The 24,664-nt window shown below is 37.0% G+C and overlaps 3 protein-coding genes across 5 annotated transcripts; 2 read left to right on the top strand and 1 right to left on the bottom strand.

Moving 5' to 3' along the window:
• The first annotated feature begins 502 nt into the window (after positions 1 to 502).
• Positions 503 to 7,675, top strand: LOC115444515. Of its 3 annotated transcripts, none has more exons than XM_030170313.2 (8): positions 503 to 833; positions 2,038 to 2,126; positions 3,455 to 3,627; positions 4,126 to 4,234; positions 5,108 to 5,190; positions 5,849 to 5,969; positions 6,296 to 6,432; positions 6,728 to 7,675. In XM_030170313.2, exons 1-8 carry the CDS (start codon positions 691 to 693, stop codon positions 6,935 to 6,937), a joined length of 1,065 nt encoding a protein of 354 aa, XP_030026173.1. In that variant the 5' UTR covers positions 503 to 690; the 3' UTR covers positions 6,938 to 7,675. The 3 variants fall into 3 exon arrangements, with proteins under 3 accessions (XP_030026173.1, XP_030026172.1, XP_030026171.1); XM_030170312.2 differs by having other exon boundaries at positions 3,443 to 3,627; positions 5,861 to 5,969; XM_030170311.2 differs by having other exon boundaries at positions 3,443 to 3,627.
• On the bottom strand, positions 7,666 to 19,577 carry LOC115444514 (protein ERGIC-53). The gene is made up of 12 exons (XM_030170308.2): positions 19,338 to 19,577; positions 15,914 to 16,068; positions 14,259 to 14,431; positions 13,821 to 13,936; positions 13,190 to 13,357; positions 12,562 to 12,674; positions 12,143 to 12,271; positions 11,709 to 11,804; positions 11,086 to 11,177; positions 10,320 to 10,481; positions 9,823 to 9,951; positions 7,666 to 8,976 (listed from the first exon to the last, which is right to left on the bottom strand). Exons 1-12 carry the CDS (start codon positions 19,501 to 19,503, stop codon positions 8,940 to 8,942), a joined length of 1,536 nt encoding a protein of 511 aa, XP_030026168.1. The 5' UTR covers positions 19,504 to 19,577; the 3' UTR covers positions 7,666 to 8,939.
• A 507-nt stretch (positions 19,578 to 20,084) lies between these two features.
• LOC115444524 lies at positions 20,085 to 24,585 on the top strand. Its single transcript, XM_030170325.1, has 3 exons — positions 20,085 to 20,542; positions 23,414 to 23,611; positions 24,219 to 24,585. Exons 1-3 carry the CDS (start codon positions 20,333 to 20,335, stop codon positions 24,579 to 24,581), a joined length of 771 nt encoding a protein of 256 aa, XP_030026185.1. The 5' UTR covers positions 20,085 to 20,332; the 3' UTR covers positions 24,582 to 24,585.
• The last annotated feature ends 79 nt before the right edge of the window (positions 24,586 to 24,664 follow it).

Raw genomic sequence — 24,664 nt, 5'->3', positions numbered from 1 at the left:
CTGCTCTGCTCCTATTAATTGTAGCGTGATGAAAAGTATACTATAACCAGCACAGGAGTATGACAAATAATTGTACCAAGTTTCGTTAAAATCCGTCGAGTAGTTTTTGTTTCTATAACGGTTATACAGACAGACAGACAGACAAAAATTTTACTAATTGCATTTTTGGCATCAGTATCAATCCCTAATCACCCCCTGATAGTTATTTTGGAAATATATTTCATGTACAGAATTGACCTCTCTACAGATTTATTATAAGTATAGATAGAAGATAGATAGATGATAGTGTAAACGCGTAACGCGGCCGTGTCATGTTATCTTCGAGAAATGTGCGTGGAATGGTATTCTGTAAGTCAAATTTCTATAGTCCTAAACATGATGCGTTGTGTTACGTGCTTGTTACACACTGTCAAAATAACGTGCGGGATAGAGAATAAGGCCCCTGAGTAAGCGAAAATTATGAATACTTGCAACTTGTCTTTGGCTCAGTGCATAAGACTTCAGAAGCCATAAAGAAAAAAAAATGACATTTGTCAACAAACATGAACGGCGGTAGTTTTGCAAATTATGCGTTTTACCAATAGTTACCTACCGAACAAAGAATATAGTACTCTCTCTACCGAACTTACTTTCTATGTTACTAATAATACAGCACTAATCGATATTTTTCAATAGTTATTGACGCTTGCAATGGCCTCTGGCTATAAATCACATAAAACTGAACTGGTGGCGATATACAGACTAGAGTTTTACAGAAAGCAAAAGAACTGGAAGTTTGCCCATGAAGCTAAGAAAAATGTAAAAACTCCTCGATCTAAGTACACTGAACTAAGGTATGTAATGGAGGGTGCAAATAAACTACATTTTTTTACTAAACTGTTTGATATCGGGACGACTGTGCAGTATGAACCACGATTTTCATGGAAATGTTCAGTTTATTTTTCTTAACAATACAAATACTTCTCTTGAGAAGGCTATGGCATGCATCTTATGCCGCACTAAAAGTTACCTCGGTTGTGAGATATAATTCTAGGAACATATTTTTTTATATGTTTAAATTAGATACATGCAATTGACAAAAAAATATTGATATAGTATGTTCATAATAGCGCCATCTGGTGTATTCTAAATATAGTTTCTAAGATATTTTCAAACAATGTACTTCAACAGTGTTTTGTAAATGCATATAATTTACTAAACATTGAAATTTTTACATTATATTTACCATTAGAATAGAATAAATAATAACTAGACATTGGATTATGCACTATCAAAATACAAAAATATACATGCAAATATGTGATAATAAAAATACTATATATTATGAGATTACATTTATTTTTACAATAACCATCTATTATTCTTATGCATGTATATGATTAAATATTTTCCCAGATTTTCTAGATGAAATTAGTGAAGATTGTAAATGCGGTACTTACCATCCTCATTTCTTTAATATCTGACTTTTTATATAAAAGAATTTTTTTGGACTTCTTTCCATAAACAACTGGATTATAAAATAGTCTGATCAATACTTCTTTATATATTATTATATTACTAATTTACCAATTATACATCTAACTTCCAAAATAGGCACTATCAATTAAAATATTAATTACTTTTTATTACATAAATGCATCTTATCAAAATGCACTATCCATTAAAAATACTGAAACATCTAATAATGTAATTAAAATTATATTTATAATCCAATCTCTATTGGCAACTTATTCATGAAGGAAACTAGTATAGACAGGCAAGTAAAATGTAATTTACTTTAAACTAGTTGACCCGACAGACATTGTCCTGTCATAACTATGAATTTGCAGCGTGCATTCTATTTTCGTAAAGTTTTCTTAAATTTTCTAATTTTCCGCGCAATTTTTTGAATTTTTACTTTCATAAAAACCTACTCCTGACAATAACAAACACAACAAAAAAATTGAAATCGGTCCAAACGTTCACGCGTGATGGCGTGACCAAGGGAAATAGGGATTCATTTTTATATATTTTAAATAAAACATCTGTTTGTGATAGGAAGAGCCTGAACGAAACATATCATATAGAGACTGAAACCAACAATGAATCATCTCCGCTTAACCATGGCTTCCTGGATGATGCACCTGGTAATATATTTTTCTGAGTCATTTTATATACATACTAGCTTTTGCTCGCGGCTCCGCCCGCGTTATAAAGTTTTTCAAGGTAAAGTTTTCCGTTATAAAAATAGTAGTTTCCCGGGAGCCTATGTTCTTCCCAGGGTCTCAAGCTGTCTCCATACCAAATTTCATCTTAATACGTTGGGTAGTTTTTGAGTTTAACACGTAACAGACAGATGCAGCAGGGACTTTGTTATATTATTTAGAACTTTTTAAGTGAAACAATCTTCTTTTCTTTAACCGTTTACGCAGCGCACGCAACCGAAGCTCTCAAAACTCATAATTTTCCCCGTTTTTGCAACATGTTTCATTACTGCTCCGCTCCTATTTGTCATAGCGTGATGATATATAGCCTATAGCATTCCAGGAACAAAGGGCTATCCAACACAAAAAGATTTTTTCAGTTCAAACCGGTAGTTCCTGAGATTAGCCATTACTGCTCCGCTCCTATTGGTCATAGCGTGATGATATATTGCTTATAGCGGTCCACAAATAAAGGGCTATCCAACACAAAACGAATTTTTTGGTTGAAACCGGTAGTTCCTAAGATTAGCCATTACTGCTCCGCTCCTATTGGTCATAGCGTGATGATATATAACTTTGAGCACTCCACAAACAAAGGACTATTCAACACAAAAATATGTTTTCAGTTCGAATCGGTAGTTCCTGAGATTAGCCATTACTGCTCCGCTCCTATTGGGTATAGCGTGATGATATATAGCCTATAGCACTCCACGAACAAAGAGCTATCCAACGCAAAAAAAAATTTCAGTTTGGACCGGTAGTTCCTGAGATTAGCCATTACTGCCCCGCTCCTATTGGGTATAGCGTGATGATATATAGCCTATAGCACTCCACGAACAAAGGGCTATCCAACGTAAAAAGAATTTTTCGGTTTGGACCGGTAGTTCCTGAGATTAGCGCGTTCAAACAAACAAACAAACAAACTCTTCAGCTTTATATAATAGTATAGATTATGATATATTGGAACTCAAACACTTAAAGAGCCAGTCACGATAGAAAATATAGTTTCTATTTACTTTATAAGATCCTAGAAAAACAAACATACATCACACCTTAATTTCTGAAAGCTTAAGCAGAGGTGCAACCAGTGCACTCACTTTCCTCATGTGTGTTCTTCCACACATGTGATAGGAGGCGAGCCTATCGCCATATCGGACACATTCCAGATTTCAGGCTGATCTTGAGTAGAAAAAGAAAATGTTTCCATTTATAGATCTTACATTTTGTAATTATCGCAAGAAGTGATTCCATATTTTCAGTTTTATTATCAGACAAACCATTAGAGTGTCCATACGTGTCAGCTTCCCCTGATCATGCGCCAATGGAGGAGCTGCAACACAGCCTCCCCTGGCCTGCAGATCAACAGTATCTGGAGGCAGAAAGAGAAGACCCGCAGTATCTGGAGGCAGAGAGGGATGACCAGCAGTGGTGGGATGGGAATCAGGTGAGGATTTGGTAAAACCTTTTATTGCAATCTGGCCTTAAGCAAATTTTATGATTTTTGAAAAGGTTGCAACAAAATGTCACGAGGGCTTATCGACATCCAAAAACGACCTCTGAGCTGTGGCTGAGTTATTTTTTAAGAAGGAAAAAACCCAGTCACTATTTGTCCCGACCCGGGATTCGATCCCAGAACCTCAGCGCAGCAGTCGTATTCGTACCGTGTACATTTACAACTACGCCATTGAGGCAGTCAATGTATGGTGCATGATATACATAAGTAGTGAGTTGTAGTATTTGTAGTGTACTGAAGTAAATAAATGTATTAACAACGTATATTGAGTACACGCGGTGCGCGAAGTATTTAGAACTAAGCCATTTACCATGGGCGTGGGCAGAAAACCTAAAAATATATACTTGTGTTGAAAATTATTACACGTAAATTACTGGGATTATTTACATAAAATTTTCGCTTTGCCAGTGTCAGGTGTTATATTTACAGATTTGCGGTCCGAGCTGGTCCGAGCCGGTAGCAACGTCGCCACACCCTGGGATGGAGCCCTGGGCCGCATCCTGCGACTGTGTTGACGGGCCGCGCGAATCGGCCAAAGGTGCCTATCTTTTGTATTCAATGAAGAACTGCATCAATGGTTTAATTGGGCGGGTGACATCTAAAGCCCTTATTAATGCGTGTCACCCTATGAATGTTGTGAAATTTGTTGATACTTAGGAATAATTTTAAATATTTATGATTAAAGTGTTTTTAATATTGAGTTTAATGCGTTGTATGTCTATCTATCGTAATAGTGGTTGTGTCACCCGTACTCGCCGTTATATGGAAGCAATTTGGTAGCATATTCAGGATCGTGTCAAACTTGTCCATAAATTAAGATTATTTATACTTTAATATATAAAGCTGAAGTGTTTCTCTGAATGTGATATCTCAGGAACTATCAAATCTTGTAAAAATCACTCAATACGAGGCTACATTACTCCTAAGGGTGGTTTTATCCCGCGAAAATATAAAATGGGGCTTGTATTCAAAAGTTTGCCACGAAGTATTAGTTTAGTCCATCCCGTCGAACGTTTTTGCGCAGGCGTAGTGGTTCGTCAATGCGAACTGCAGCGCGAATGAGCGTTGGAAGATCATCATCACTACATAGTATAAAACAAAGTCGCTTTCTCTGTCCTTATGTATGTTTAAATCTTTAAAACCACGCAACGGATTTTGATGCGGTTTTTTTTAATAGATAGAGTGATTCAAGGGGAAGGTTTATATGTATAATAATAACATCCATTAAATAGTGGAGAAATACTGTTATTTTGTTATGTTATACCCGAGCGAAGTCAGAGCGGGCCGCTATGTTTTTATATACAACGTTCACAGTTTTTCTGTAGTGTATTTAGTATCAGCATTGCACCCGTGCGAAGCCGGGGCAGGTCGCTCGTTTAAAATACGGCGCTAACAATTTGTTCATTTTCAGATGTGACACTGGAGGAGTTGGTGAGCGCCATACAGACATGCGGAAGTCTCGCTGACCTCTCTGGGCAGTGTTCAGATCCACCAGTAATCACTTTTTCTTTTTATAATTGCTTGACATACACTAACATATGATGTTAATAATGTTAATTCAAGCTACAGTAGGCTATGTACTTAATGTGATCGTTTTTACCAGTATTCATGAAATTGTATAGTATCCTGTATGTGATACAGTGTGTTTGGGTTTAAAGGACATTGTAGCCGGTTTATGTTGCTACTGTTTACGGGCAATCGCTTGCTAAAGGACAGTTTTATGGAGGGTAGAAACTAGAAGTACGGAACACCGTCTGTGTATGAAAAATTGTTTGTTGAAAACCGTCAAATCATGGTGGCGCCAAGAATTATTAGAGTGGGATATTGAATTATATACGACAAAAAGGCTTCCGCTTCGTTATAGTTGATGTTTTATACAGTGCAGTTTTATCAACCTCCATACATCAAGTACATTAGTCACGAGAGATTTGTTGTTTTCAACTCGCACACTTCACTCCGTTTGCAACTGCTAACTTCATGCTATACCCTCTTGCTACTTTAGCGCTATGGTGGTGGGTTTTTGAATTGTACTTTTGAACTTTTGCTTTGTTTGCTGCACTTTTGCAATTTGTTCCCCTTATAAGATGATTCTCGTTAATTCTACTCCATACGTGGTTTGCTCGTTTCGTTATAGTTGTTGGAAGTATAGTAGTTGTTGTGTCAGGAGTGCGCATGCGCGGATCACGACGCGTCGTCGGAGAGCCTCGCGGAGTTCATCCGCGGCGCACACCTCGCGCCACACTCCTCCGAGGCGGACCTGCTGCTCGACACGCGTAAATATAACAAATTATAGACATATAGCATGCAAGTTTATATTGTAATTTTGAAATTTGGTATTTTTTGTTTGTCCCAAGTAATTTAATATGTATTCTATTTTTAATCCCGCATAAAATGTCGTTGCCAAAGAACCTGCGAGCAAAATTTGTTAAAAGATGTCTACGATGGTGGTAAGGTTAACCGCCGACAATACGAAATACATTCATTAGGTCCATAACATAATATCTTCGAAATTATTGCATTAAATCATTATGTCAACCACCTGTAAAATTTGTCTGAGCTTGCGCTAGGGCTGTATGTATGTGTTATGCGTTGTGGTCAGGATGCGGTGCGTGTGATACGTGCGACACGTGTGGCGTGGCGCGGCTGTCGCAGCGCGCGCTGGCGCAGGCGGTGCGGGCGCACGCGCGCAGTCTGCACGCGCTGCTGCGGGAGGCGCGCCACCGGGAACAACACAAGGTACACACCGCAAGCAACTCATCGTCAATAGCCTACTGAAAATGTAACACTATATTACTTAGTTGGCTCAGCGACCCAAAGTAATCCGAATTCAGAGTCCTCTATGTTATTATTATGTTTTAATAGCTTTCAATTATGTATAGTATGCAATGTCCTTAACTATTATAGATTCCTTTTTATCCCACAAATTCGCAATGTGCTATTAATTCCAAGAATCTTTACCACAATTCACGAACACAGTCATAGACAAAAACTTGTACAATATTACCTAACCTACTCTGTCTCTTGTGTTCAGTTGTCCCGCACCTGCTGTTCTGAGCAACTGTTCCCGCTGCCGATGGAGCCGGCGCAGGAGCTCCAGAGTCCACAGCCACTCAAACGTCAGGATACCTTCACGGTGAGCTGCAGCAACGTGACCACGGGGGGAAGTGGGAGAGGCCGCGGCAGACTCCACAGGGACCACATCATAGGGATAGGCATGGGAAGACCGTTTCGATTTACTTAGATATTATGTTAAATTAAGATTCAGTGCCAAATTTGGGATATTTAGTACCAAAAATTACTGTTATTAAAGTAAAGCTATTTTAATGTAACATGACAAGGAGTTATAATGTGTTGGTGATAGCAATGGACACAGATTTGGTCCAACCCATGTTGTAGTCATTTATCGTCATTGTTTTAGAGACTGTTATATCCTTTTCATGAATGAGATTTCTGAATTCGGCAGCGTAATATTCTCTTTGTTGATAAGGCTACCAGGATTTGCTAGTATGAATCCTTAGAACTAAAGTGACCTATATAAAAATGAATGTACATTCCATTTTGCCAAATCCGAAATTCAAAACCCTATATTTTTTGTTCGTCGTCGATATCTATATTCTTCAAGATGTCCCACGGAATATTTATACAAGAAGCCTATTGCTGGTCATAGGCTAGCTCCAAATATTTCTAGGCCAATTTTGTTTATTTAACAGCCTTTGAGTTAGGTCAATTTAGTTTGCTCGGTTTGCGGGTATTGAACTTATGGGTGCCAGTAAAATTATACTACTCGGTACCTTTTTGAAGACGCTATTCTGAAATGAATCTTTTTTTTAATTTCTTTGATTGAATGTTTTTTTTATTTTATAATTGAAAACTTCGTATGTCTTGTTTAAAGAAAATAATATATAATTAATGGGGTTTTTGGTTTATTGACTCTCAGAAGTCAATATTGTGAAAATAAAACTGAATTAATCTCAAAAAATACTTTTACTTACAACCATTTTAACCTCAACACACATACATCGAGACTGCGGCTTTGTTATCGATATCGATAGATCATATTGATAAACTTTATCGATTTTTAATCGATTAATATCATGATTAGAATGAGAACTACTTCAACATAATCTATCGACATCGATAGATGCCGTAAGTGTAAATTCGTACAGAAAATATAATAAATCATTTTGCTAGAAACGAAATCCGAATAAATGTCTTTCTTTTGCTTCTTAAAAGAACTTTGTTCTGTTCTGTCTTTATAGCTTACTGAAAGGAAATAAGTATTTAACATTTCATTGCTGAAAATTGAGTAACATACTGATATATTGAGCTAAAAATGTTTTAAAATTCGACGCTTTGAAACAGCACTGTGTTTCAAAAGGCACTAAAATGATTTTTTTTTTTTACTGGGGATATTACTTCGCACTTTACGTTAAGTTTCATGCAGGGTATTTGGCAATTTTTGTTATAACTTTTGGCATAATCAAGACACTACTCATATACCTTGAAACTTTATTCTAAATAATTTTAAAACAAAAATATATAATTTCAGACAGCCAATAACTTCCCATACTTTAATTTACGCTTTCAAATTTCAGCATATAATTTGATACTTAATTCATTAAATTAATCTCAAACATTCCTTTCAACCCTACCACTATCTCGTCATATACTTCCCAGTTTTCGTTTCCAGCAATATGATAGTAAAAAAGAGGAAGAGAGAGAATTATAAATATTATGTACAGTAAGTAAGTCTATTTCGCTCACATTTATCGGTAAAAAAAATTGTTTCTACACACCGCGCGTTCACACTTGAGAGCCCGTGCGCGCGTTCACCGCGCGTTGATGCGTATTACAACGCGCGTAGACAAGCCTGCACGGCTCTTCATTGGCACATCGGTTGAGATCCATGTTGTGTTCAATTTCATAAAAGTAATTGCTATCGTCGATTTGAGTATTGGATGCGTTAAGTTTGTTTTTTTATAACTATCCGCTCATATGACAGAAATAAAAATTTGAAGGGTTTCACGCGGTTGATAATGTACTTGTAAGTTATGACGTCACTGCTCCTATGGCGTTGGCGAGTGAGAGAGACAGTGAGATATCCCACTATGAAAGTTCTACGTTCAATTTCAATCGAAAACCTAACCTATTTAAACTGGCCTGAGCAGATGTATTTGTGCAAGTATATGTATCCAAGTTTTTGTTGCATCAATGTGAACGCGCGGTTACCTACAGTATATTATTTAGAAGAACTTCTTCGCTTGCGCTTCCTTCCTTTCTCTGTAAACAAATTAGTACAATAAGAAAATTATTTGGATACTGTGATAGAGGCTTCGGATATGTACAATATTTGCACAGTTGCCCATTTGTTGATGTATAAAACTTTACTGAACATTTCGAATATTACTGACATGTATACTGAATTGATTCAACATAAAACTAAGATATCGAAAACTCGAACACCAAATCGTTCGGATATAATATCCGATAATCGGATATTATCTTAGACAATATATGAAGGACGGGGATTGTATGATATTTCACTCCGCCAAAGGTGTAAGATCAAATAATCGCACACATATAAAGAATCATAGTGTTCGTAAAATGAACACGCCTTGAAGGTTTATTTATGTACAAGATCATATCGACACAATACGGTATGACTGCGTATTGTAGTTTCAACATAGTGACAATGAAGCCGGCAGATTTTTCTGAATGGTCTAAGGATATATCCGAACAGTTATAATATAATAATATCAGCCCTGTATTATATACTTTCCCACTGTTGGGCATGGGCCTCCTCTACTATTGAGAGGGATCAGGCTTTAGTCCACCACGCTAGCCTAGTGCGGATTGGTAGACTTCACACACCCTCGAAATTCCTATAGAGAACTTCTCAGATGTGCAGGTTTCCTCACGATGTTTTCCTTCACTGTTAGAGTAAGCGATAATTCACAAAGAATAAACGCATATTTTTTTTTTTAAAAAGTCAGATGGGTGTGCTTTTGGGATTTGAACCTGCATACATTCTCGGTAGTCCGTTCCACACCCAACTAAGCTATCGCTATTCGGTTCTATTCGTAACGGTTATAAGTATATGCTTTATTATGTGGAGTATATACGTACTTGTACATGGCGTAGAGGAACATGATCGCGAGCTGTACGGCCACGACGACGAGCAGCCCCGTGAAGCTGACGCACGACGGCTCCGGGCACAACGGCTGGTTATTCACGAACTGTGGCTGGTTCGTCATCCTGCGGATATTAGTTCAGATGATCACATGTTTGTATGACATTGGTATGACAGGTGGAGTAGCAAAATAACTGGTTGTTTGATTAATTGAAATTGATACATAAATTATGCATTGATAACTCATTAAAAAAAAATTGCTACTTTGGACTGATAAGCGCTGTGGCAGTAAATTAGTACAGAGGCACGAGTCGTGAGCACAGTCGTGATTTGTCGGTTTAACGCGCCCATATTTTGTCCAATTTGATCCTCAACGTACGGTTGTTGGTTGACAAACTCGTCCAATTTGTACATACGCTATCTCACCCCCGCCGCTGGTCATCTATCCCTATGACTCGTGCAGTTTATTGTAATAAAGTTTGTTGTTGGTTACCTCTGCGCGACCGTGGCTACGGTCTGCTTGATGTTGTTGACGGAGTCGCGCAGCTCGTTGAGGAACTGCGGGTTGATGGCGGCGCCCGCCGCCGCTCCGCCGGCCGCGCCCGCGCCCGCCAGCAGGCTGTCAGACTTGCGCGACACTTCGATTATGAACCCTCTGCAAACGCACATAAAAGTAGCTGTATAATTATGATTTCGTAAATAGACATGGTCGAAGATTCGGATATTTTTAACCACAATTACCATATTTATGTGATTCGGATATTATTTTTATTTTACTGGTCATAATGACCTCACTTTGTTTACTCGTCTGCTATATAATCCTAATTCATTTAGTGATATATACATTTACTTCATTCGCTTTTATATATTTTATTTTAATTTTTTTTATTTATTATCTATACTATTATTTTATTATATCTACAACAATTAGCAGTTATTAAAACATTAGTTAATTAGGAGTTATGTGAAATATCTCATAATGAAAAAAGTTTATTGTAGAGTTTGTTGGCTCACTATTACTAGATCCTATGTAAACATTTACTTATGTTGCAAAAAAGAGGTTATAAAAGGTAACTATCGTTTTATTTATCTTCGGGAAGGCGTGAAACATTGTTCAACTAACATACATAACCGTGAGACATAAACTTCCCAACCATATATCAGGTATATGAACCCATTTTAAGACTATGCATTTTGTTTGTTTTATGTTTTGTTGGTCATACAATAGAGGTGTATTATAAAGTGGTGATGGTACTGACTTGAGTTCGGCGATGGTGTTGATCATGAGCTGGTTGTTGGCGACGAGCGCGTCCCAGTCGTGCCGGCCGATCGGCAGCGACGGCATCTGAACCTACAACACAATACACATCATGACGTAGTACAAAATTATAGGAAAAAAAAATCAAACTTATACAATAACATACATGAAAAATTATTACTTATTTTTATGGTTACTGGTTACTACTTTTACTGTACTGTAGAGATGTCTTCATAATAATTAAAGATTGGCATTGCGATACTAAATGAAAGCACGTAATTATATTCCTGAAATATTTTAAAATTAGTTACTCGAATAATTGTGGATGTAAATAAAAATGCAAATTTCGAACAAAAGTAAAAAAATTACATGCCATAATACCATTACTGCTACTCTAAGAGAATACTTCGCAGCGGGACATACATCAAACTTTCATTTAGAAATACACCCGCATACACACCATATTCGCAATAAACCAGTGTGGTCAAAAAAGGAAAATTAGTATTTTTGGTGAAAATATTCATGGATGATTTGGCATAATTGTTGCGGAGGTAAATACGAGTTTGTGGTTTCATTTATTAACGCCATATAAAATGCTAGAAGACACGCCACAAGCCCCCTCACCTGCTGTCCCGGCTGTACTGGTTGAGCTGGCTGTCCTTGTGACTGGCTGTACACCGCCGTCAGCATCGACAGCGAGTTCATCTGCTTGCCGATCACCTGACACAACAAATTACACTCAGATTTGCTCCAACTATATATTAATATGTTATTAAATAATAAAAAACTACAAAGTGACATTAGTAATAAAAAAATCTGTTCAATATACATTTAGCGTCACCGTACTATTTGCATTCTATAATAATCCTTCGTAGTAGAATTTCGACTATCACGGACCAAAAAGAAGGTCCTTGGCTACTGTACACATAATATTATATAACATTTTTAGAAAGCTTGGAGTAATTATGCCGTCTCTACTTATAATTAGACGCCCGTAGGCCGCGGCCTGCAGGTCCTATTGACTAATCTAGTATATCAGCAGGGTATAGAAGCCTCACCTCGTCGACCTTCTTGTTGATGTCCCGCAGCACGTCGTGTATCTGCCCCTGGCCCTGGAAGATCTGGCGCAGCTCCCGCTGTCCGTCCGACTCGAACCAGTCGTCGAAATCGCCTTCCTTGTCGCGCACCTGCAAACGACCAAATTACTAATTAGATTATACTCATGGTGAAAATAAATTTATTATTCTCGAATCAGCCTGTTTGATATATAATGCTTTCCGACCTAAACTCACTTTGGTGAGTTTCTTTAATATAAAAAATATATGATACATGAACTTGGTTATTTATGTCCGACTTTTTAAGTATTTTGTTAATGTTATTACTTATATAACAACATTGTTTTTTTTTTACTCGGATAAGAATATCAATTCAGAGAACTGAATAGTGGCTATGGACAACACCATGTTTATAATCTGACCTCATCCGGATGCTCCTTTCTGTACTCCTCTTTCTGCTGCTCGAGTTTCTTCTGGTACTCCTGGTACTCCTGAGACAGCTTCTGCTGCTCGTCCGAGCTGATCTGTTGACCACCTGGAAAGTTTAAAACATAGTTATATTACATATTCCATGGATTACTTTTGGCAAACTTTTTATTAACACTTCTTGTTTTTTGTCTGTTAGCTATCAATTTAGCCTATAATCAGAGTTCGATAGTTCTACTTTATCCAGTTCTAACTATTTTGTAACACCTAAATGGTTTTTTGTATTTTTCGTAGTGATATAATTTGATGGGACAGTTCTTACGACCGTCGCGTAGTGTATAAATTGTCTAAGTAATAGACCAACTAACTAATGTGTATATAAGTAAGTTGTGATAGTAGAGATACTTTTCACAATGCTTTACAAAATGAAATGTGAATTGTGTGTAACTAATCATCAACAGGTCTCAGATCACAATCGTGCAATAACCTAACTGCCACGCAAAAACATTACTTGTTTTGTGATCTATAACATCTGAGATCATCACCTGTCACATCGCTTCTAACATGTCCATAAATGTTAGGAAGGCTATATCCAGGTTACCTGATGCTGATGTGGATACTGACCTGACTGCTGCTGCGTGGAGTAGAGCGAGGTGGTGAGCAGGTGTATGACGTCGTGGTCGTCCGCGAGCCCGCCGGTCGCGGCCGAGAGCCCGAAGTGTCCGCCGCGCGGCAGCACCACGTTCTCAGCGCGGAAACACAGCTCGTAGTCTGCTTCGTTGCTTGTCATACCTACAATAATGTTAATATTATATTCAAAAGGGTATTTTATTTTATTTGGGAAACTTACAGCTAGTAAAACTCATAGAAAAAGATACACTACTAAATTATATAATTTAGTAATGAGAAATACCTGCCTGTTAACTAGTAAATGGAAGTAAGATTATAATTAGTTTTTGAAAAAATAACTCGCAAGTAGCGGCTTAAATTTTAAGTATTGTATATAAACTTATAGATGCGAAAGTAATTCTGTCTGTTACACTTTCACAGCTAAACCACTGAAAGAATATCGATTAAATTGGGCCCAGACATAGTTTCAGACTTTGGGAGGGACATACTATGGGTAGGTCCCTTTTACTTTATAATATGGGTAAATATATAGACAGTCTTTTATCCCTGAAAAACTTTTTCAACTCATAGACAATACAGTGGGGTAATGTCATAGACAACACAGAGGTGGTGGAAGTAATGTTACCATTGTGGAAGTAGACGGTGAGCGTGTTCATGTAGTACTCGATGCGTGCTCGGGTCGGGAACGGCTTGTTGCGGAAGTCTCGCAGGCAGCCCGACAACAACTGCGTCGCGCCGTCACTGGCAACACAACACGGAATGTTATGGCATGAGCCGACATTAAACATAGTAAGTAAAGTTATAGGATAGCGAACACTACACAAGGTGTTAAAACCCGCCACAGTGGCCCACGTAAGTGTCGCGTTCCGGGATCAGCCTGTATATATCCGGTTCCAACAGGCCGGCATAATTGTGTCAACTGTCGAGGAGTAATGATCTCTTGTCAGTCGACATTCTATTGGAACCATCATCAGGTGCAGAGGCATCACTTCACTGGTCACGTATAAAAAAACGTTATACTAATTCTCTCCCTATAAACTGTTAAATTGTAATCGAAGCTCACCTCTTATGGTCGAAGATCTTGGTGCCATCGTTGACCACCGCCATTATGTACGGGTTGTTGTGCTTGTTGTCGTTGTCGAAGGAGTCGAAGATGACCGCGAGCCCGTTCCACCGGTCCGAGGAGCCAAACACTTCGCCCGTGTAGTCGCCGCGCTGGGTCGTGTACCAGAACGCCTAGAGAACACGTAAAAGTATAGTCGTGAATACATAATAATGACACTGTTTGTGCCACCGAAATATCTATTTATATCGGCAAGCAACAGTGTCCATACACATGTTGATTGTTGTGTTCCGGTTTGATATATAGTACATTGTAACCAGCATAAGTACTGGACATTATGAGGCTTAATATCTCATGTCTCATGACGAGCGCAGTGGTAGCCATGTTATAGTTTGTAATTCAAAGCTCTGTATAGCGTCACTACATTTTATTTATCTATACTATTATATAAAGCTGAAGAGTTTGTTTGTTTGTTTGTTTGAACGCGCTAATCTCAGGAACTACCGGTCCAAACCGAAAAATTCTTTTTGCGTTGGATAGCCCTTTGTTCGTGGAGTGCTATAGGCTATATATCATCACGCTATACCCAATAGGAGCGGAGCAGTAATGGCTTATCTCAGGAACTACCGGTCCAAACTGAAAAAATCTTTTTGCGTTGGATAGCCCTTTGTTCGTGAAGTGCTATAGGCTATATATCATCACGCTATGACCAATAGGAGCGGAGCAGTAATGAAACATGTTGCAAAAACGGGGAAAATTATTAGTTTTGAGAGCTTCCGTTGCGTGCGCTGCGTAAACGGTTAAAGTTATGCAACAATGATGTATGACGGGATTGTTCCTCTTAAAAAGTTCTAAAAAATATATTATAAAACAAAGCCCCCCGCTGTATCTAAATATATTATAAAACAAAGCCCCCCGCTGTATCTATCTGCCTGAACGTGTTAAACTCAAAAACTACCCAACGTATTAAGATGAAATTTAGTATGGAGACAGTGTTAGACCCTGGGAAGAACATAGGCTCCCGGGAAACGACTACTTTTATAACGGAAAACTTTAGCCTGAAAAACTTTGTAACGCGGGCGGAGCCGCGGGCAAAAGCTAGTGGTCGAATATATTACTACATAAAAAATAATGTTTCCGATACTGAGACAATTGTCTGAAAGGAAAAGGTAGTCAATTTTTAAATTATTTCTCTCGGTGAAGCTTTACACCTATATAATGATTGTAAAGAAATTGATCAGTTTTCATATTTCATACTCTTATGGCAGGTGGTTTTTCTCATAAATGTTGATCGATGTATTTTGATGTATCGAAACTTTTATACGGCCATTTACACAATCTTTTTGCGTTCTTTTCAATGATCGTTTCTTTTCAAAGGGTTGATTTTCTTTTAGATGAAGAAAAAATTATATTTCGATTGAAGCTAATGCGTAAAATCGTTTAGAAATTTTTAAATTGTTCAGATACTATCGTAGCTGAGAGTCGTGCTTCCATTATTGCACTTCAATCTTTGGGATGGAAGTGGTTTTCTGCTCAATATCGACCAAGATTCTGGGATTATTCTAATTAAATATAATTACGCTGCCCTCTATATCTTAGACAAAATTTTAAATACAACGAATAATAAAAATTGGTGCTGTGTCGTTAGTACTTACCAACCCGTCGGCACCTATCCTGCCTCTGCCGGTGATCTTGAACATGATGTCCACCTCCCACCAGTCGAAGTTGATGGGTTGTTTGGTCCATATTGCGCCCTTCTGGCTCCGAAGTGATGGCGCCAGTCTGACGCTCTCTCCTGACGCGATCGCATCTGAAATGAAGTATTGTGAGGTAGTCAGTTCGATTCCTGCAGCGTTATAAAGTGCGGTGAATAATATGGAACAAAAGCTAAAGTGAAATAGATTAGCTAATATTGCAATGACAAAATTATATGAATCAAGCTATAAATAGGAACCGTCTAAGTAAGAATTACTAACAAACAAACATACATCACTTCATTCTTCTCGAAGGGATAGGCATCAGTGACAAAGAGTGAAATTTTCGGAAAGGGAATCCAATACAACATATACATACTAATACGCATGAATGCGTTCTACAAATCGTTCTAATGATAATTAGATTTAACATTATTAAATGATAGAAGACTGCAGTAATCGGGTTATATGGACCCTCCACTGGTAGGCAGAGAAGTAGACAACCACATGTTGCATGTGTGGGTCTTGTGTCTAAGCTCACATCTTTATCGATATGAGGATATTGCCCTTGATACATCTGCATATTATGTTATGTATTATACTATGATACGTGATAATGGAAATACCAATCTTTATTATACAAAAGTTATCTTTATAATTTATTGTTATTGTGATATGTGGAGGAATGAACGGAAGATATAATGGCTCAAATAGTTCTTGTATATTGTTTGACAATCCCTTTGAATTGTTAATATTTATCAACTTTCAGTGTTGACGTCATATGGCCGGTCGTACAAACACGCTTCTACGTTAAAGAAGGGTAATGATAGAATATTCTGAAAACTAGAACGATATTCTAACTCGAATGTGAGTCGACTAATGAAAGATGATTACTCCTCGGCAGTCGACACAATTATGCCGGCCAGTTGGAACTGGATATAAACATACTGATCCTGGAACGCGACACATTTAAGTGGACGAATATGGCGGGTTTTAACACTGTAAAATATATCCTACCACTAAGCAATAGCGTTTAATGCAAACTGTCAACAAAGGTTGCATAAAAAACTTAACAAAATGTATGTCAAACATATTGCTTGGCGGTAAAATATCGCGCCCTACAAAAATACGTCTGTAGCAGTAAATTTTGCTGCGTGATGCTTTCTAAAACAATTCAGTCCAAATTCGTCGCTATTCGTAAGACTATAAGGCGTAAATTGCATTGATTATAATATTTCGCAACTTATGTCCAGAAGTATGACATGCCCTCATTTATTTCTTTGATACATGTATTTTAACATAAGGATTTTAAGTTTAATTTATTCTTTATCACATGTAACTGAGCGATTGATGACCTTAATATATAAGTGTATGACAACTTCTGCAAAATAAAAACTTATGCTGTTTTCAACTTAAAACTGAGACAATGATTAGAAAATTTATTTTTTTTTAATTAGAAAACAAATTTATTAAAAATTTTAGTTATATTAGGTCATTTTAAAAAAATAATATTTAATCCCTTGCAATGGATATAATGAAACTAGTTTTTGATTTTAGATTTATAAAGAATAAAAATCTCACTGTGCATATCTCTGCTATAAAACAAAAAACATATATATTAATCCAGGACTTCCTACATATGTGTGTAAAATCTTATCCAAATGCATTCAGCAATTTCCACATTTACTTTTACCAAACAAACACCTCAAATAAGAATACTTAGATTTTAATACCATCCCCCATGCGGCATTGTTAGACTCTCTACACACTCAGAATATATTATAATACTGAAGATTAAAGATGATATGCCCCCATAGATATTATATCAAAGTAACGAATACATTAGAATTTTAAACAGTTCTCATACATTGCAAAATGTGTTATTATGTAAGAGATGAGTTAGCATACATTATGTGACATACTAACATTAGAAATAAAGGCTTAAACTCATTTGAATAAAATTTTAGACACTGTTTTTGTAACTTAGTAATATTGTACATTTATATTTAGGGTGGTCAGAGCGTGGAATAAACTCCTAGAACATGTGGTTACAGCTGGAAACATAAACCAGTTTAAGAACCGTCTGGATAAATACTTAGCTGCAAATGAAAACCTGTAGTAATAGCAAGATACGGGCATTATCAGTTGTTTCAACTGCCTGCCTGATATATATAATAGTAATATTTTGCTAAAATGTTTAGTTGTTTGTTAGAAGTTAGACCAGAAACCACTGAACTGACTTTGATGAAATTAAGCACATTGATAGATTATATTTAGGAAGAGCACGTAGATTACTTCTATTCAGGTAATTTGCTCTTGTACGAAAATATTACAATTCTTTAAATAAATGGTGTTGGTATTGTACAGGTAGCTTTTGTTTTCATTTTATATGGGTATGTGGAAAGTGCACTTTTAGCATCAGTAATTAAGGAACTTTTGTAACAGAAAAGGCTTTCACATGAAGCCACGGGTTTCACCTAGCACTGAATAAGAACCGCTGTGTTAACAAGGAAGTAACAGATGACAAATTGTCTAATAAAGAGAAACAATTAATGCTGAGTCTCATTTAAAAATATATTCAGGTTTTTATTGAAAGTTTCTAATAGCTTCTGGTATCCCATCCAGAAGAATTGTATCTGTATGGAAGTTAGGACACATAAAGTTTTTTTAGTGTGTTTATGATCCATTTATTTAACTACATATTTAAGTGATGTTTTCAAAACTTTTATTAATTGATTAAATTACTAATAAATTAATTTATATGGTAATTGTTTAAATGTATTCGTTTTAGAAATATAAAGTCGGCATAAAATTTTCAAAGATATATCATATATACACTGAAATAAACAACAGTAAATATTCATATTATAATCCTATTTCTTTTAAAATGCAGTTATTTAAAACAAGGATCAATAAAACTATACTTTAAAAGTAAAAGTGATATTTTTCATCACTGAATATTATAACAAAATGTATAACGATTTGCAAATTATCAAACATTCCAATGCATAACGAATAAACTTGTTTATGTTAATGTTCGTAATTTAATTTTGTTTTAACATAATTATCAAAGGTTTTCAAAGCGTGTCCGCTGCCGTCGTGGAACCAAAAAACACGCTCAATACCATATATAGATCTCTCTTTCTACCGCGTGTCTTATGACCTGTCTCCATCTCATTCGGAAAGCACAAATGACAGATATCACTGACGTGTCTATGTCAGAGCACTGGCGCTAACAACAAAACGAATTAACACCTTTATCTATATTATTATAATTAATTTAACTATTCTAACGATTTAGAACTGCAGATTGGTTATTATACTACCATAAAACTACATTAAAGGTGTGTCTATCATAGAAATTTGAACCAAAAAATATACTTACTGCCACCGTACTCCCAGAATGGCACAGATCCGTCTTTTTGAGCTAAATAAGGCGGTTTAAAAGAAAATTTATATTCAAAACGTCTGTGAATAGTCTGGGTGTTGGCACACACTAATATGCATAATAATAAAGCGCACACGCTTAATTCAAAATTTATTAAAGCCATCGCTACGTCGGATGGGCGCACTCGCGTGAAATAAAAAAAATGTTGTTCGTGTGAAAATCGTTGTGACTTGTCAGTTGTCAAAAACCTTGTTTGGATACACAAACTTGAAACATGTTTAATTTTCAACACGTTAACTTATAAATTTTTTCCTTATTATTAAATAAATAATTATATAAAATAAAATATTATCATAAACGTCGCACCGATCATACCGATTAACAAAAAAAAAAAATTTAACGACGGTTTTTTTATCTAAAATAAGTTTAGTGATGCGTTAAATATTTTTGTCTGATATATTGCAAAAAACAATGTATACATCGTGTTCTGAAAACTAAGCCTTACCTATTCTAGAACACTTCTAAAAAACTGACTAAAGTTTACGATGTGTTTTTCTATGCTGACCCTACATTAACGTAGAATAGGAGTAGGAAGGAATCGAAAGAACATTTTCAATATATGTTGAGTAATCTCTTTAAATCAGACGTAAACTTTGAATAAAACTGTTGAAAACATTGGCCAATCAAAAATGATGCCTACAGTGTTGTGTATCCGAATATTCCGTACATTCCGAAACCTCCGAACTCGGCTAGACGGCGTTGTTCTTGTAATGTCAAAACATTGAAAAAGGGAGAGATTCGGAGATAAAAGAGTGCAATTCTAACATAATTTGTTTTCATTATCCACATAATTATCTTTAAGTGGCGAAATAAATAATTGTAACATAAAATCCTTCCAAAATTGGACCGTAATTGTCCCCTTTTACCTTGATTTGTTCATTCATTTAGTGGCCATAAAAAACGCAATCATTAGTGCCGAAAAGGATATTGGTATGGGGGATGAGTTGCTGTACCGGCGACAAGTGTCGCGGCACCACTTGGAGGTGCTTGCAGAGTACATGGAAAGGTACCCACCGCTGGCACTGGCGAGCGCTAGATCCCGCGAGGGTATGATCCAGTCGAAACGAATGTGGGAGAAGATAGCCCGCGCACTCAACAAAATAGACGATAACATAAGCAAGAGCGGGAAGAATTGGGCTCGTGTGAGTAGCTTTTGGCTTTATTATACAAATATAAAATAGGTGAATAAATATTGTAGCCATAGTTCTGACCACTGAGATTCAAATCTTGTATCAACCACGAGAGACTGTAGTAATAAACTCAAAACAAACCCTTTAACATACCACTAATCTTAAATTTGCTTGTCTACTGTGCTCCTTAAGGTCAAAATCAAAATGAAACAACTTAAATGTGTATTGAATGACATCCATATGCATTTAATAAAATAACTGAAGTTTGTCAATCTTAAAATGTCTAAAATCAATGAACTGTTAATTAAACAAACTTTATTTCATCAGTTGAACCCGAGCTGCTACTTCCTCCTGTTACATAGATGATACTTTAAATTGTCTCTTAAAATACTATTATTTAAATTTAATTTCTATAACATAGAATTTTTTAGCCAAAATAAAGTAAGGAGATTGAAAAATACACTAAGCATATTAATTTTTTTTTGTGTAAAAGTATGTGTTGTTTTTTACCAATCGCTGGTAATGGTATTTCCAAGTAGACATGTAGATGAAAAAAACACAAAAGTGCAAGAGATATTCTTTTTTATTACCTATCTTTATAATAAAACAGTGAACAAAACTATTTATAACTGGAATGTAGGAAAAGAGCTGATGATCTTTAAATGCATCAATAAATCTTCCTATATCATAAAGAACCATACTAATCAAATCAGTTTTCAAACAAAAAATAGAGCATCAAAATCAGCCCGTTTGTTTTGGAGCAACAATTACACGGAGAGACATACAGATACCCAATTTAATTATTTATTCTGCTATTACTTATCTCAGAGTTAACTTGTATACTAGTATCTCAGTATAAATATTCTTGCAGTCACTATAACAGTAGTGAGAGTATATTTGTTTCAAGTAGATAGCAGCCACACTATAATAATAATATCAGCTCCAAATTATATACTGTGTCATTGCTGGGAACAGACCTCCTCTACTACTGAGAGGGATTATGCCTTAGTCCACCACGCTGGCCTAGTGCGGATTGGTAGACTTTACACACCCTTAAAAATCCTATAAAGAACTTCTCAGGTATGCAGGTATCCTCATGATGTTTTCCTTCACCATTAAAGTAAGCGATAATTCACAGAGAATGAACATAAATTTAAAAAAGTCAAAGATGCATGTCCTTGGGTTTTGAATCTGTGGACATTTGTCTTGTCAGTTCGTTCCACTTCTAACTAGGCTACCGCCATTTGCAGATGTTTGTTGCTAGTAAAATTAATTTAAATAATGTTAATTTATGATAAACAAGTATTGAATACTTAAAAATATTTTTTAATTTGCACATGTTGTGTTCAGAATTGGTGCATGCAGGACTAACCAACCAAATGTGCTTAACAATTAATAATTGTTTAAAATAAATACACTGTTACGAGTTGCCTTGTGTGTTTTTTTTAATAATCAAAGGCTGTTTTTCGTCAAATCAGCCTAAATCGGTAAAGTTAATTATCAAATGCATTGTCTAGCCAGGGTAACGAAACGTTGATGTATGCATGAGAACCTTTAACACAACGCTATCATGTTGGCTTTTTATCAGAGAAGAGTCATGGTAGTACACTTTTTGCTATGATATATTTAGTAAATTCAACCTTTGAAAGTGCATAAGATTAACTTACAACTAATAACATAGTCTCTTCCCGTCGACGCCACACGATCCGTCTGTGCCGACTCTAAAACCCGTACCTGCAATAATTGCAAAGGTCCACTTATGTGTGATCACGGATCTTGGCATGAAACCCGTTTTACATGTTTTTTTCATCACATCTCAGCACCAGCTTCGCCCAAAACTGGTTTTAAATAGTGTAACAAATGCGCTAGCGCAACAATGAAAGCTGGAATCGTAAACTACATTTATTTACTAGCTTTTCCTCGCAGCTTCGCTCGCGAGATTTTTTTTCCGGGATAAATAGTACTCCGGATAATGGTCCAGCGCTTGGTTCTCCGTTTGGATTACGCTTTAAGTTTTTGTAACACCTGCCTGTGATTACATGGGGATTGGAGTCAGGTAGGCGCCCCGTTGTAGAAAAAGGCCAATGTTCAACATGCGTAAAAAACGTTTTGGGACTACCCTAAATTTCGACAGGTCGAAATTGTATCGGCTCTCCTTATACACAATCAGAAACACCTAAGTACGCGCAAAATCCGCTCGGTTTAAATAAAGTACTAGTACTGCTTCGTAGGTCCACTGGAACATGTATAACCTGCGAATCGCGAGGCCCTGGGTTAGATTGCGAAGTCGGTAAACTTTGCGTGTTATAAACACGCAAAGTTTATCGACATTACATTTTAAAAAAATACATGTAAAGTGGCACTAATGGGTTTGGAATACCGTCAGCATACTAGTTGCCTACACGTGTCTCTTAGGGATATAGTTGGGAATTTAAATAAGACAACAAAGGAAAAACAGACACCTCATTTCTTGCATAGGCATACAATTCATTTACTGACGTGTGTATTGTATAATATGGGCATAAGCGTGGGCACGCCCCTTTGACTTTTCTAAAAAATGATGTGTGTATTCTTTGTGAATTATCGCTTGCTTTAATGGTAAAGGAAAACATCGTGAGTAAACCTGCATACCTGAGAAATATCTATAGGGATTTTGAGGGTGTGTGAAGTCTACCAATTCGCACTAGTTCAGCGTGGACTTAGGCCTAATCCCTCTCAGTAGTAGAGGAGGCCCGTGCCCAGCAGTGGGACAGTATATAACACAGGGCTGTAATTATTATGTTCCTTAAAATGCAGGGTTATTTTGGGACTTCTTTCGATAAAAACCTCGCGCAAACTAAACCGTGTGAAGCAACTGTACGAAATTGACTTTTAAATTTCCAGTACTGGATCGATCTGAAATTCAAAATTCGTCGCAAATACGCGTGCCAGAGGAAATGTCAGTCTGAGGGCGTGCAGTGTTCGGTACAGCTGAATCCGTTCGAAGAGAGGATCATCAAGGTCCTCACGGACGAGGAGGGCAACCTGCTGTCGCCGAACGGCACCTACCAGCCGAAGAACGTCGGCGTTAAAGGGTGCGAGGTAAGATTTTATAATTTGGAAAGTGGGGCTAAATTACTTTAGTTCGGCTATAATCAACTAGGAGGCCGCTAAGCTTTTGTTCGCGAAGAATTTGCAAGTGGATCTGACAAAAAATCGTTAACGCTTATTAACCTTTCTTATTCGCTGGAGTTGTAAACTAGTACTAATCTTATAAATAAAAAAAATCAGTTGACCGTGAAATCTTTTTACTAAAATAAATACATTTACAGTAGGTCAATGTGTTTTCTTTTTGGCCATAACTAAGACGTCTTTATGGCCCGACTAATAAAAGGGTACGGGTAGGCTAGTGGATTAGATTTATGTAATTCTTTTGGATGAAAAATGGCACACGGGCAGACCAAGTCCCGGATTAACACATGCTTTTGATCGAATTTATGCTGACGAAGTATTTTGTACGCGTCGACGACTACGGCGACCTTAAAAGCAAGAACAGCGCGCGGGAAATGCGATAGATACAAAGTTGTTTTATAGTGTAACTTTGCAATACATGTGTATCCTGAAAATGCATACCGTCGCGTATCAAATACGCCATCTGCTTAGGCCCTAATTTCCAGTTTAATTAATGAAATTACATTCTCCTTTACAGGATTCGAGCCAAGAGCTGGTAGACGACTGCAAAATGGACGACAGCGAGGACCAAGACTTTCCTGAGGAGTATCAGGACGACTACATCCTCCCCGTGGAGCAGTGTACCACAGAAGTGGTGAATGTGCCAGAAGCCGACATCAAACCCACCATATCTTCACAGAACGGGCTGCTGGACCCTATCCACATAACAGAGAAGAAGACCACGGACGAGCTCCGCAGAGAGCTGATAGAGTTCGAGCTGAGAAGACAGCGGGAACTCTTCGAGATGGAGAAGCGGCAGAGACGAGAGAAACATGAGCTAGAGATATCCATACTTAGGTTGCGGAAACAGGTGTTGTTGAAGGAATTAAAAAAGACGTAATGAGTTTTGTGGTTTTAATTTAATGGATGGCGACGTGGTTGTAGTGTACGCGGCTATTGCACTGCCGAGGTCTTGGGTACGAG

The sequence above is a fragment of the Manduca sexta genome, chromosome 18 (genome assembly GCF_014839805.1).
Source record: "Manduca sexta isolate Smith_Timp_Sample1 chromosome 18, JHU_Msex_v1.0, whole genome shotgun sequence".
Lineage (NCBI taxonomy): Eukaryota > Metazoa > Arthropoda > Insecta > Lepidoptera > Sphingidae > Manduca > Manduca sexta.
Note: the sequence above shows the minus strand (reverse complement) of the source record. Positions and strands in the feature narration are given on the sequence as shown.

Excerpts from the sequence above, each read along its gene's own strand:
- LOC115444515 (XM_030170311.2), top strand. The coding sequence starts at position 691 with ATGGCCTCTGGCTATAAATCACATAAAACTGAACTGGTGGCGATATAC. Across the intron at positions 3,628-4,125 it reads AGTGGTGGGATGGGAATCAG|ATTTGCGGTCCGAGCTGGTC; the intron begins GTGAGGATTTGG and ends TTATATTTACAG. Across the intron at positions 4,235-5,107 it reads GCCGCGCGAATCGGCCAAAG|ATGTGACACTGGAGGAGTTG; the intron begins GTGCCTATCTTT and ends GTTCATTTTCAG.
- LOC115444514 (XM_030170308.2), bottom strand. The coding sequence starts at position 19,503 with ATGGCTTTAATAAATTTTGAATTAAGCGTGTGCGCTTTATTATTATGC. Across the intron at positions 12,272-12,561 it reads GAAAGGAGCATCCGGATGAG|GTGCGCGACAAGGAAGGCGA; the intron begins GTCAGATTATAA and ends GGTCGTTTGCAG. Across the intron at positions 10,482-11,085 it reads AACACCATCGCCGAACTCAA|AGGGTTCATAATCGAAGTGT; the intron begins GTCAGTACCATC and ends GTGCGTTTGCAG.
- LOC115444524 (XM_030170325.1), top strand. The coding sequence starts at position 20,333 with ATGGGGGATGAGTTGCTGTACCGGCGACAAGTGTCGCGGCACCACTTG. Across the intron at positions 20,543-23,413 it reads GCGGGAAGAATTGGGCTCGT|TACTGGATCGATCTGAAATT; the intron begins GTGAGTAGCTTT and ends TTAAATTTCCAG. Across the intron at positions 23,612-24,218 it reads TCGGCGTTAAAGGGTGCGAG|GATTCGAGCCAAGAGCTGGT; the intron begins GTAAGATTTTAT and ends TCTCCTTTACAG.